We start from the raw sequence: 14399 nt of genomic DNA, 5'->3' as shown, positions 1-14399 counted from the left end.
TATATATGTATAGTATTAGCTATATATATACACACATAGTATTATATACACATAGTATTAGCTGTATATATTAGCAACCATATATATATATATATTTTTTTTTTTCTTGTAAATTTAGGGAGGGGACAAATGGAAGGACAGGCTAAGGTCAGAAACATAGAGGGACTGAATAGCAAATGAAAAATAGGAAGCACACTGTCTATTTTTGGTTTTAGATACAAAATTTACTTTAAAAAATTACGTTGGTAGGCCAAATATTTCAGAACAGAATATTCCTGATAGAAAATTAATAAAACAGGTCCCTAGTAGATATTAAAGAAGATAGCCATCACTGCTGTAAATTGTGAAACCTCATTTTTAAAATTTCAGAATAAGAGTTGTAATAAAAATTGGCAGAAGCTAAATATTTGTGAAACTTATGGGATATTTGGGATCACTTATTGGGCTCTTTAGAATTATATTTAACTTTTTCATTATTAATGTGCCACTTATATAGCTGTAGTAAGGATGGAGATATTAATGGTGAGCACTCTAGTTCAAAGCAGATTATAATGGATTTTTAGATAATTATTTTTCACCTATTTTTAAGTCTCCTTTGCTTATTTGTAAATAAATCCTTCTTGTTCTGTGAAATCTTAAGTTTCTTCTCTTGCCTTCATCAGTTGTTCAGGGAATGGTAGGCGAAGGTGATAAAAGACACCCGTGTTAAAAGGGGTAGTGTATGCATCTACAATATGGTAAGAAGCACTTTGGGAGGCTCAGGTGGGAGGATCACTTGAGACCCAGAATTCGAGACTCGCTTGGTCAACATGGTGAGACCCCCATCTTTACCCAAAAAAAAAAAAAATTAATCAGGCATGGTGGCGTGCACCTGTAGTTCCAGCTACTTGGGAGGCCAAGGCAGGAGGATCCCTTGAGCCCTAAAGGCTGAAGCTGCAGTGAGCGATGATTGCACCACTTAATTCCAGCCTGGGTAACAGAGTGAGATCTTGTTTTAAAACGCGCGTGCGTGCGCGCGCACACACACGCACACAGAGTAAGAAAGTCACAGAAAATAGTAATATGGCAAGATTTCTAATTTCAACCCTATAACCATGCAAAATCACAAATGTCCTGAGGACATAAACAGGTAAGGAGGTTATGCTTAGATCCTGGGCCCCTGATGCCCCATAATTCCAAAGTAAAGCTAATGGGTCATTCTTAGGCTGGATAACTTGAGCCTCTTGCTCTATGATACTCAACTGTCGTCCAGCTCCAGGAGAACAAAGAGGCTGAGATGTTATCAGTCATTGAGTATTTTTCATAGCTGCTCCTGACCCACGGGAAGAACAAAGCAAGTTGGAGGAGTTAATTCAGGAGCACTCTTTGACTTAACTTAGAAGGTGAGAGGAGGGAAAGCAAACAGGTGTCTTCATAGAATAGAGAAAGAAGGATGGTAGAAGAAAATGAATAATGTAAGAGGAAGAAGATTAAATTATTTATTTATTCTTTTCTTCTTTAATTCTTGCTTACATGTAGACCTAGCAGTATCCTAAAGATACATAGTAGATGCTCTGTATACATCTATTGTTGGTGGAGATGATGATTGTTTAACTGACAGCCACTTTCTGTAGTGAGGTTTTAAGTGAATCATCTGTTATGCAAGTGGTATTATAGATAAAATGCGTTTGGTAAAAGGAGGATTATAAATTACCTCAGCCCATTAACTGTTTACATGTTTCTCTGCATAGAGTGTGGCCTAATACTTGCATAACATCTGTAGGCATTATTGATCTGCTTCTGTTGTAATTCTTTAAAAATAACTATTAACAGAAATGGGAAGAAAAGAAATGAAAGCAATATGGAATGCTCTGTGTTGGGTGGAACAAAGTAGAGTGGTTTTAAGTTCACTGCACTGTTTATCTTCTGTTAAAAGACTAGCTTGCTTATTACTGCAGATTTTTCCCCAAAAAGGGGGGGGGGCTGTATTACAAAGGAGGGAAGCATATAATAAAAGCCTTTTACAGAGTGTAGAATGAGTGAAAGCAGCTTTAGTTCCGGAGGTGGTAAATGCAGAACAGCATTTTCTCTAGGAAAGCCCTCTCTTGTGCCTGGCTGGGTGAGCTTTGTCCAGTTGACATCAGCAAATACATGTGGCCATCCTTCCATTGTAGCCCCAGACCAGAGTACGGTTAAATTGTTCAGGGACAGCAAACTAAGGTAAGACTCCTTTTTCCATGGTTAATTTGACATAGGGAAATTTAGAATGAACAGAGGAAGCAAAATAAATAAATAAATGAATAAATTGCAAGGTATTTCTGCCTTCCACATGCCTATGTTCAGTCTTTGTGTCCAGGTCATGAACCTTACCAGTGGGAAGAGGCAGTGGTTGTGATTCCTTTGGGTAGGATCTTTTACTGTCCTGTTTGGAGTCTTTCCTCTTGAGACAAGTGGTCTGACTTGGGAACTAGTTGCTTAGGCTGCATGGAGTAAGAAGCTGCTATGGGACATCCATGCTCTCTTCTTCCCATCTCATGCTCTGAACAGCAGTGTGTCCGCTCCATTTCACAGAGGAGAGAACAGTACCACAGGGTTTGAGTGAGTTTCCCAATGTTACACAGATAATGGCAGAGTCTAGATTCAAACGTCAATCTTCTGACTACAGTGTTCTTTTAGAAGCAGGTGAACTGTGGGAGCTTATTGACTCTTCTTCCACAAAGGTCCCAACTTTATCCTAATTCTGTATTGTTAGTGCATGAATTTTCCACAGCAAATATGACACTTGATCCTTTTCTGGGTCATTTGTCTTTACAAGCTATTGGTTTATGTTAAAAAACTGGAAGTTAAATATAAATAACAAATCAATCTTACGTCAAAGAATTCACATATGTGTGTGTATATGTATGTGTGTACTTGTATGTATACACATAGATTCTGGCATAATGCATCCCAAGGATAAAAGAAGGAAATTTGGGGCAGGGGGAATGGACCAATGTTTTAATGGATCTTTTTCTCTTTTTGGTAGTTCTCCCATTTTAGGAAAATTGCTGACTATTTTATGGTTTTTATCAATGACTTTGAGAATAGAGTCTGTCTGTTTGAGTTTATAAGAAAAGCTCTTTTAAAGGGAAACCTTTTTATTGAATGCCTTCTGAGTACTGAGATGTAAAGAAAAATATATGAAAGTCCTACTCTTGAGTAAAACTACTCTAATGAGGACCCCAAATAAGTTGACAAATAACCACAATCAATTATGCTGCTCTAAGTGAGTGCCTAGAGCATGGCTGGGCAATGGACAAAGAACAAAAAGGCAAGGATCCTACTTTTTTCCATGTGACAAACTTTTACTACCCTTTAATGCTTGGCTTAAATGTCGCTTACGTTTTAAAAAGTCTTCTCTAGCTCCCTCACAAGCAGAATCAGTTGCTTTTTTGGTAATAAAACATCTGCATATTTCTTTAGGCATGTATCATATTTATCAAGCAAAATGTATTATTATCAAAATATTGGCCTATAAGCACATGGTGTGGTTGCCTTAAAATGTAAAAACAATGAGATTTCTTTTTTTAAAACATCAAGATAAATGGGGATTATGGAAAGGGTGCTGCTTGCTACTTACCATTATTTTTTGCCCGTTTTCTAAATAGACTTAGCAGTATGTAAAAAAGTAAGAGCCTATCATACTGACATGAATAACTCTTCAAATTTATATTTTTGGGGTATGGAAAAATAGATGACTATATATTTTGCAATCAACCAAATAAAATGGTTTACTTTGCTTGTGTGGCAATTATCATATTCAAATATTAGTCATGCCTCCACAATTGAAGGGCATTCTCTTATGACTCACTCAGGATCTTTGTCATAATCATTTGGGTTTTTTTCCTATATGGGGGAAAAAGCGTCATTGAGCTTTGAATGGAATAGCTTTCACGTTTCTCAGGGTAGTGGGGTTGGGGGTGTGTGTGGAGTGTGCATAAAAAGAAGGAAATCTGTATAATAGAAGAATGTCTGCCTTTACATAGTAAGTATTTATGTTTAGTATTATGTTCTGAGATCGAGTTTTGAAATGCATAAATGTTTAAGTGGCTGATTAGAAGTCGTTTGGGTGAGCTACTGTAACAGTGCATCAGGCGGTTCTGTCAGCTTGCCAGGAACAATGAATGAAAAGAGAATGAGACAGACACTTTCCAAGACTTACGTTTCAAGAAGCGGGATATATGATACTGTTTGCATCTTGGCTCACTTGTCTATTGTTGAAATTTCTTCCTCTTGTGTAATATTCATGGATGAAGGTCCCGACGTATTTTATTTAAAAAAAAATCAATAAAGAGGCCACTTTAAAGAGCAAGATATGCATCCATTATGCTAACTGTTCATGCATAATACATCCACATACATGCAGTTTCTTTGAGACAGAGTGGCAAGTGGTTGTGCCAGAGAAAAAGTAATTACTTAGCAGTTTGAAAGTGAAAATGAGTCTCTTATTAACAGCAATCTATCTAGAAACAAAGAGCAAGGATCTCTGTTCTGATGACATGTGTTTCCATCTCACACACAATACCTAGAATTTGGAGAATGCTGCAAGACAGCTTTGAGGGCAGCTACCACTTCTTTTTTGCCTGTGAAAATTGGAGGGAAAGAACTTTGAATTGGAAGAAAGAACACCAAAAGAGAGAGTGAAAGGAACTCCATCCTAGTGGGAATGATTTAATGTGTTGTATTCTTTATGGATAAGAGTGTAGAAATCCAGAAAGCACAGTGTTAGCTAGACTTACATAGGTGGAGCAGTAGAATTGTCGATTACTATTAAAAATGAATCGATGGTCCTTTCACTGTATCGCCTAGGATTCTAAAACAGGTAAATACACACAATTCTAATGCTGGCAATATTTAAAATCTTTAAATACTGTAACTGGACATTAATGAACTCCAAGAAAAATGGTGTAATGTTAAACTTCCTTAAACTTAGTGGCAATGTACCCTCTGTTGTACATTCCTTAGGAAATGGGTACATGTTTTTTTCAGTTCTGGTTTGGCAGTATTTCTCACATTATATCAGGTGTCCTTATGAATTACTTACTTCATTTGTTGATCTTTTATGGTAGATCATAAGTTTTTGTGAGAACACATTGTCTATTGTGTTCATGTATTGTGCCCAGTGTTTAACATAGTACCTGGCCTGTGTGGGTTCTGTATAAATTTGTTCAGTTCTCAGAAGAAGGAAATCATGACATTCAATGATTATCGTAGATACTTGCTTCAAAGTCTGATTCAGTCAGCTGTAGTGTACTTGCCTATGTATAGATCATCCCATATCTTGGTGTTGTGTATATGTGGTGTATATATGTATTTCTTGAGCCCTAAACTGCCCTGTCTATAGGCTAGCAACCCTCTGATGCATTTGTGCACCAGGAAGACAAGCATGAATGTTTCTATTAGTGGAAGTTAGATACAATTCAGCATGTTGAGGTTTTTCTTGCATGACATTTGCATACAACAGAGTATAAAGATGTGTCGGTATCTATATCAGTTATCTGTACTTCTGCTGAGCCGTTTGAAGCAGACATTTTTTTTCTTCCATTTATTTATTTATTTATTGCATTTTAGGTTTTGGGGTACATGTGAAGAACATGCAAGATTGTTGCATAGGTACACACGTGGCAGTGTGATTTGCTGCCTTCCTCCCCATTACCTACATCTGGCATCTCTCACCTTGCTATCTCTCCCCAACTCCCCAAAAGCAGACATTTTAATGTTGACAGTAGTTGGACGAATATGTAAGAGAGGGATGAATAGCTGAGCTGCCCATTTTGGGGAATGGGTGGCACAGGGAAGATACCAGTTCACACTGGAAAGGCTGTTTCTCTGCAAATCAGTCTGCCAATGCTCAGAAATCCTGGTTTAGTTTCAGAAGCCAGGTATCTGCTTGGATGAGGCTCAAGGAAGAGATCTGGAAAACAGCCAGGGCTTCTAATATTAAGGGCTTTCAAAACCAGCAAGGCTAACCTCCGGTCAATTCATCACTTCATAAAGAGCCAAATAGAGACTCTAGAGTAGATGTAATGTTATCCAGCTTGCTTACATGAGCCAGCAGTTGTGCCTCTGGGTTCTACCCCAGCCTTGAGCTACAGAGAATCGTTGGGCATCATAATTAAGTGATGTGGGCCCAAGAACATCTGTTGCTATTGCAAAGTCTTCATGAGCAATTCTCACACAAAAAGAAGCATTTTTTACAAATGCTGCAGCTGCATGAGCAGGGTAGAGAAGGGGTGGGATGGGTGAGGGGCTTCTGTGTGGTGTAAAGATGAAACATTCTTCCTAAAAAGCCTGTAATCCTGGCTGACTTCCCTCTGTTGGTAGAATGAGAGAAAGTTTGCAAGATACTTCTCTGGGTTCACCTAAAAAAATGAAATAAGTGGGTGTTTGGATTTCTGCTTTAGTAAATGTGTACATCCTCCATATTTTGTTCAGTTCTGGTTTGGAATAAGTAAGCTGCATTTGCAGCATGTGTAGACTTTCCCCACCCCCAACTCACACCCCTTTCAGCATAACAGATGGTAAATTCTGTGGCTGCCAGTTCTAGCATAATGTGGTTGCAGAAAATAGAAAGCAAAGCAACATGAAGACCCCTGATAGAACACAGCTGGGGGTGGGAGACAGCTTGTGAATCTGCTGCTGATGATAGCCATCGGGTTAGTGTGAACACTCATAGCTGGACTACAGAAATGGGCTACCTGCATGTTGGAATAAAACTGACATTGAGACCTGTTATTAACCAGAACCTGTCTACCTGGGCCTTAATAGCAGAGAGCATGGACCTAACGTCTTTGTTCTGGGTGACTACTACAAGCCTACCTAAAATTGTCATGCATCGCATTAGTGGTTGCATATGATGTCAACTGGTGGCCTTTTTCAAATCTGACTAGATAGAGCATTGTTCCTGTTTAATGCTTTTGTCTTCCAAAGTCTCACTAAAAACTCTGGCTATTTGACTGAAGTGAGAATTGAATTAACCTCTAATTCCTTCAGGTAGAGCTTTGAGAGCTGCTTAGAGGTACCCCAGTGACATTAATTAGGAGCGACATTCCCAAGTACCAGCTCTTAAATGAAGACAGGTTTTTATAAGGTGTCTCACATTTTTCAGAAATGACAAATTAAGAAATATGTAATTAATTTGAGAGTGAAGCACCAGATATATTTCACTTGGTAATCATGACTCAAGAGTTTGAACCTAGTAGGAAACTAGGTTTCTTCTTGTGCCTTATGCTATATTGTGCATTGTTGAGAAAGGTGGACAGACCAGTAGGGGTGGTGAGGAAGTCCAGAACAAACAGAAGCCCATTCTTGAAAATGAGAGGAACATTCCTGAAACAGCCGGCTGGAAGTCTCCTATCATTAAGGGTTATGATGTCTGATGTAGTCCACTTGGGTTTGGGAAGGATCTACGAAAAGCCTATATGAGAATTTAGAACTCTACCATTTAAAATTTTAAACACCAAAAAAATCACAAATGTTGTTTATTTCAGCTGGAACTAGAGACTATATTGGACAGAATTATTATTTTATACAGAGGATGGATCACCATAGGGAAACCTTAATCAAATAAACGCCTTCTCCTTTAGGATCTGTGGTCCAGCCTAACTCATTTTGATTGGGTGGGGGATCCTAAGTCAGGATTTAGCAACCAGCTTTGCAAATTTAACACATGTACTTGCATCAGGTTCTCTTGCCAGAATGCATTTACCCATATGCGCAGGGATAGTATAACATTTCAGTAGCTCTTTAGAGACTGAAAGGGAAAACTGAACCATGAGCTTCTTACTTTTTTATTTTAAAACATTTTAAAAGGATGGAGAAGGGCAGAGAATTGTATAATGAATACCCATTGCACAGGACTATCATTTCTCTTGAAATTCAAAAATAAGGAATGCAGCAGATTCAACTGAAGGTTGTCACCATCCCTAGTCCCATTCCCCTCCCTATCTCCCAAGAGACAACTGTCGTAAATGTATATTTCTTCTCATTTCATATTTTTATACTGGATGTGTCATAAAGCATATAGAAATACATGAGATGTTTTTGTGTACAGAAGATATTTGATATGTCTTCTGCAACTCATTCAACATGATGTTTTTAACATTTATGTTGATACATATGGCTTTATTCATTTTCACTGCCCTATAGTGTAGTATATGAACATACCATGATTTATTATTAAAAATGAGGAACCTTTTGTATATATCATCTTTTATACGTTACTAGAGATTCTCTGGGTACATACACCTAGAGGTAGAATTGCTGAGTCATAGGGAATTTACATATTCAATTCTGATAGAAGTTTATTTACAAAGCAATTATACTGATTTGCACATCCGTCAGTAGTTTATGAGAGTTCCTGACTCCCGGTATCAGAGTTTTTCAGTTTTTGCCAGTCTGATAGGTGAGAATATCGCATTGTTTTAATCTGGATTTTTCACGTTACTTGACATCATAATTTTTTAGCTGTTGAAAATTGAAATTAAAAACATCCAGAGGGATGAAATTTCAATGTATTTATCTGACAGGTTAGCAATCAAATATGATTTAAAATTGTACTTTATTCATATAGCACTCCTAGGGAATAGGGTATTCCCAATATTATTATTATTATTATTTTTTGAGACGTCTCACTATGTAGCCTAGGCTAGAGTGCAGTGGTACCATCTTGGTTCACTGCAACCTCCACTTCCTGGGTCTGGGTTCAAGCAATTCTCCTGCCTCAGCCTCAGCCTCTAGAGTAGCTGGGATTATAGGCATGTGCCACCATGCCCAGCTAATTTTTGTATTTTTAGTAGAGATAGGGTTTCACCATGTTGGCCAGGCTGGTCTTGAACTCCTGATATTTTGATCCGCCCACCTCAGCCTCCCAAAGTTCTGGGATTACAGGTGAGAGTCATCCCAAGATATTGAATTTTAAATTATTACTGTAAGAGTTAGAAATTACTTTTTAAAGTCTTAGCTGCTTGTGATGAATATCTATCTCTACAATATGTTATATATCCCTGTTTTATGAAATTCAAGATATATTGAATTCAGTCCTTATAATAATAAATATTAGGTTTTTTAAAAAAATCAGGCTGGGTGTGGTGGCTCATACCTGTAATCCCAGCACTTTGGGAGGCTGAGGCAGGTGGATCACCTGAGGTAAGGAGTTCAAGATCAGCCTGACCCAATATGGTGAAACCCCGTCTCTACTAAAAACACAAAAATTAGGCTGGTGTGGTGGCACACACCTGTAATCCCAGCTACTTGGGAGGCTGAGGCAGAATTGCTTGAACCTGGGAGGCGGAGGTTGCAGTGAGCCAAGATCACGCCACTGCACTCCAGCCTGGGGGACAAGAGCGAAACTCCATCTCAAAAAGAAAAAATCATTAAAGCCTTCAGGGCCTATTGATACAGGAGATATTTGTTTCTATGCTAGATACCCTAAAAGGTCCTTATGCTCTAATAGTTATTTTTGCCTTTTATGGTCTTGCCTCCCAAAGCCTTTTCAGTGAGTTCTCCTACATTTTTAAATTAAAAATCAGTTTATATAAATGATATGTGCTTATTATGGAATATTTTACCTTTTCTCCTTTTAACTTGGTCCCTTCCCCTATTCAGAATTCTGAGGACACACGGATCACTTTTTCTTAGGTGAGAGTGCATGGCATGTGGCTGCCTTTTGCCATCATGCAGTAGTCTTTCCATCCCTCACAAGTATGTGCCAGTGTTCTGGATAGTTGAAACTGTTTAGAATCAGGTTTGTAGATGAGTGGCTGTGTACTGCATTAGCCAACATAAAAAGAGGTACAAACATTCTCTTAAAGAATGAATGTATTTTAACTCAAGGATGTTAAATTGGTCTATTATTTAGGAGATCATTAACAGGAAGGTGACTTATATCTTAGAAGGTCTGTATGACCATTGATGCTTTCAAAGATTTCAAATTTTGTTTTGTTTTCAGAAAATTGCTGCTGTTTATAAGTTTGCTCGTCCTTGCCTTTTCAAACTTAAAATTTATGATTTAAGTTTAACATTTCTTTTTCTCTCTCATTTCAGTGTGACAAAATAATGCAAGAACGAGATGAAGCTGTTAAAAAACTGGAAGAATTTCAGAAAAGTACGTAAGCATTTCAGTGGAATTATTGTAACTCATAGAGGGTTTGGGGGATTATAGACATATACCCGGTTTAGTTGATGATATCCTGGTCATACAATCAGGAAAGCAAGAATTCTTTCTATTTGCCCCAAAATGCTCAGGAATCACTTTAAGCTTTACAGAAACGGAATAAGCCTTATTATTTTATCAATGATGTTAGAAAAACCTGTACTTGTTATAAAACAGTTTAACTATACAGAAAAGTTAAAGGAGAACAAAAATGGCTTGTTGTCTTGGCTTCTTGAAAAAAGCCAGTGCTAGTACTTTATTTTTAAGAGCGTGAATGTTTGAAATAGCCCTCTCACTGAAGAAAGTTACATTCCCACAAAAAGTGTACTTTCCAAATTTTTGCTATGTTACTTTTTAGGTGATGTAAATCTGTTATTACTTTATCCCTAAGACAACATAGCTGATCAGACCCAGAAGAATCAGATGGAAATATGTCATAGGCACAGGGTCAGACTGCAGCAGGGAAAATGGCCCCCTCCCTTGGAAGCCAGGCCTTTCTCCATCATTCTGCAGTTGCTCTGTCAATCAGGATATTTGAAGATATTATAAAGAGTTGACGTGGTAACTACACAGCAGAACATTTTATTCTAGGCAAAACAGCCATACAAAGGCAATATGATGGTTAAATTTCAACAGTAAGTTTATTTCAGTGTCTGGTTGTAACAAAGAACATCCAAGGGGAATCTTGTTGATATTACCTGTCTTTGGAGGCCAATATGCTATACTAGAAATACCTCTTAGTTGCAAATGTGTGAATTCCAACTATATGGTACTTATGAAATATACTTACTCTGAGTCACATCTTAAACAGTTATACCATTGGCATTGTTACCAGTTAATATACTTGAATTATTGATAGTGGATTGGTATACAGTGAAGATAGTTCAAGTTCCTTATGTTTGAACTTACAAAACATTTTGATCTAGGTAGGCAGTAGGGACTTTGCCTCCTGCATTATACAAAAGCAGAAGCAACTTTCCGGAGTGTCAACCTTCGAAGTAACATGTACATTCTGCTTTCATCTGCTATTTCTCTTTTCCCTTTCTTTGTCTCTTCCTCTGAATAACTTTGATAGTTTTAAAAATTTACATTTTTTCTTATGAGCAACTCAAATTGAAGCCTGAGAGGATTGATTGGAAGATTAGTACAACAATCTGTATTGTCGTATTCATTTAGTTTTTACATTTACTAAGTGTGTTTAATTAATTTAAGATTTGGATGTTAGGAAAACAGTGCTAATTCTTTTTTTCTTTTTTCTTACTCTCCTGGTAACTCACAGAACAACAGAGTGCCAACTGTTTACTCATTCTCAAAAGAAAACTTTATGTATTTGTCAGAAAACTGTATCTGGGATAAATAATTCCTGGCTTTTGAGCAGAGGGTAGAATTTCAGATTTGGAAGGGAATGAGGCAGTATTTTATCAGCGGTGAAGAGCATTCATTTGTGTAAATCCAAGTTTCTGCATTAATAAAATTGGCGTAAATGACCTTGCTTCATTGGCCATTTGATGGTTAAAAAAAAAAAACAAGAAAACAAAAACAAAAACAAAAAACCGTAATCTGTATAAAAAATGCTTAACACTGTATGTACCTGGCATATAGTAAGTGCTCGATAAATGTTAGTTGCTGCTACTACCGTCTCATCTACTAAACTATCCGGTACCTGACTGCCCTTCAGTATTGAGTTCGTATCATTTACCTTTAGGGAATAAGTTCCTTGACACCAGACTCCACATTTGGACAGTGGTGGAAGAAACGTCTGTTTTGGTGCTGAGTCGAAATCTGAAGATCCCTGTAATGTTTACCTACTAGGTCTACATCTCTTTTTTTTTTTTTTTTTTTTTTTTTTTTTTTTCTTTTTGAGACACAGTCTCGCTGTGTCACCTAGGCTAGAGTGCAGTGGCGTGATCTCTGCTCACTGCAAGCTTCACCTCCTGGATTCAAGCAATTCTTGTGCCTCAGCCTCCCAAGTAGCTGGGATTACAGATGTGTGTCCCATGCCTGGCTATTTTTTGTATTTTTAGTAGAGATGGAGTTTCACCATGTTGACCAGGCTGGTTTTGAATTCCTGCCGTCAAGTGATCCTCCCACCTCTGCCTCTCGAAGTGCTGGGATTGCAGGTGTGAGCCACCACGCCCAGCCTAGGCCTAGGTCTTGAAATGTAGAGAAACAGCTGAATAAGGGTTAAGAAAAGCTTTGTTTGGCCATAGGGCTCTGCTATCCCTAGCTTAGCATACTTTTCCCAGGATAAGTGTTTTTATCCATATGTTCGTGTCATTGTTGATCCTCTGCTAGTTCTCTCTGAGCCTTCCTCCTAGTCTTTCTGCACACAAAGAACACCACCACATAGCACAGACACATTCCCTAGATAGATTCCTGTGAAAGGAGAAGTAACTGAAGACCTTTCATACCTTTTCTTTTTCTTTCTTTTTTTTTTTTTTTTTTTTTGAGATGGAGTTTTGCTCTTTTTGCCCCAGCTGGATGGAATGCAATGGCCCAATCTTGGCTCACTGCAACCTCTGCCTCCCAGGTTCAAGTGATACTCCTGCCTCAGCCTCCCGAGTAGCTGGGATTACAGTCTCACGACACACCCAGCTAATTTTGTATTTTTAGTAGAGATGAGGTTTCACCGTGTTGGCCATGCTGGCCTCAGACTCCTGACCTCAGATGATCTGCCTGCTTTGGCCTCCCAAAGTCCTGGGATTACAGGCGTGAGCCACCGCACTCAGCCTCTTTCATATCTTTTCAAGGGCACATCGATTTTCCTACATATGTGCCAACTTTCATGGCTGTTTCCTTACCACATGGAAAACCTTTAGAGTTGTCTGATGTTGAAGAAGAATTTGTGATACGTTCACCACATATGCTTTAGAGATATTCTACATCTAAATATCGCTAGGCATTGGAGTTGGGAGAGGAGGTTTGCACTAGAAGCAACATCATTGGTGGTGACAGCTTGTATAATGGATTAGAAAGGACTATAGAAAAGTAGAATCACCTAGGAACGGTTTTAGCTGGGCTTTACCGATTAAAACTCTGTGATTTGGAATATGTTATTTAATTTCTCTGGGCCTCCATGTTCTCAAATATAAAATTGCTATGATGATCCCTACGTTATAGGATGAGGCCTCATGAGGGAGCACGTGTAAAGAGTTAAGCATGAGGCTGGACTCATGGTCAGTCTCAACAAATGGTGATGGTAGTTGTTTCCTAAGAAATTCTATACAACAGAGAACATTCTTATAAAAGGCTGTTCACCGATGAGCTTAGGCCTTCGGTCCTTTAAATAGACACTAACACAAGCACCTACTTTGCATGTAGCATTGTGCTTAGGTGCAAGTAAAACAAAATCCCTGCTCTAATGTTCATAGTGAATAGAAGATAAAAACAAGTTAAAAAAAACCAGTTACCCTACAATGTGATGTGTGCTACACTGCCACATATATAAGACTGCTTTGAAGTCATAGATGAAGAGAGACAAACTTTGCTACTTTTAGTAGTCTAATAGAAACAATAGTTGATGTACTTTTATGTTATACTTCTGGGTTCTCAGGGTCATTAAAATTTTTTTATTACAAAAAAATTCTAAGTTTTGCAAAGGCGAGAAAATAATGGAACGAACCCCCATGTTCTAGTTATCCAGTTTCAACAGTTGCCAGCTCACAGCCAGTCTTCCACCTGTACACTCATACACCCACTGTCACTGACCTCAGATTGTTTTGCAACTAATTCCAGTCATTGTATCATTTTATTGTTTACTGCCTGCAAATATTTCAGTACCTATTTCTTTCTTCTTCTTCTTCTTTTTTTCCTGAGATGGAGTCTTGCTCTGTAGCCCAGGCTAGAGTGCAGTGGCACGATCTCAGCTCACTGCAACCTCTGTCTCCAGGATCCCAGTTCAAGCAATCTCCTACCTCAGCCTCCCAAGTAGCTGGGATTACAGGCACAAGCCACCATGCCCAGGTTTAGTAGAGATGGGGTTTTACCGTGTTGTCCAGTCTGGTCTTGAACTCCTGACCTTGTGATCCTCCTGCCTCAGTCTCCCAAAGTGCTGGGATTACAGGTGTGAGCCACCATGCCCAGCCTTCAGTATATATTTCTAAAAGATTAGGATTATTTTCTTTTTAACGTAACTGCAGTATTAGGGACACTTTATTAAAAGTTCATCTTTTTTTCTTTTTTAAACCTCTTGTCATCCAAATATGCAAATATGACAGGTACAGTGGTC

General features: G+C 38.3%; 1 protein-coding gene across 6 annotated transcripts in view; it reads left to right on the top strand.

Annotated features, from left to right (window-relative positions):
- Positions 1-14399, top strand: part of SHTN1 (shootin 1) — a 124887-nt gene that overhangs the window by 26780 nt on the left and 83708 nt on the right. For 5 of the 6 annotated variants that reach the window (XM_032281770.1, XM_032281765.1, XM_032281766.1 and 2 more), the window contains one exon: positions 10063-10123. In XM_032281770.1, the coding sequence (XP_032137661.1) occupies positions 10063-10123 (61 nt within the window). Of the gene's footprint in view, positions 1-1252; positions 1383-10062; positions 10124-14399 lie in introns of all 6 variants that reach the window. The other variant, XM_032281767.1, reaches the window with a different exon arrangement.

Source organism: Sapajus apella, unplaced genomic scaffold (genome assembly GCF_009761245.1).
Source record: "Sapajus apella isolate SASKATOON/1434 unplaced genomic scaffold, GSC_monkey_1.0 scaffold13, whole genome shotgun sequence".
Lineage (NCBI taxonomy): Eukaryota > Metazoa > Chordata > Mammalia > Primates > Cebidae > Sapajus > Sapajus apella.
This window is presented reverse-complemented; position numbering and strand designations above follow the sequence as displayed.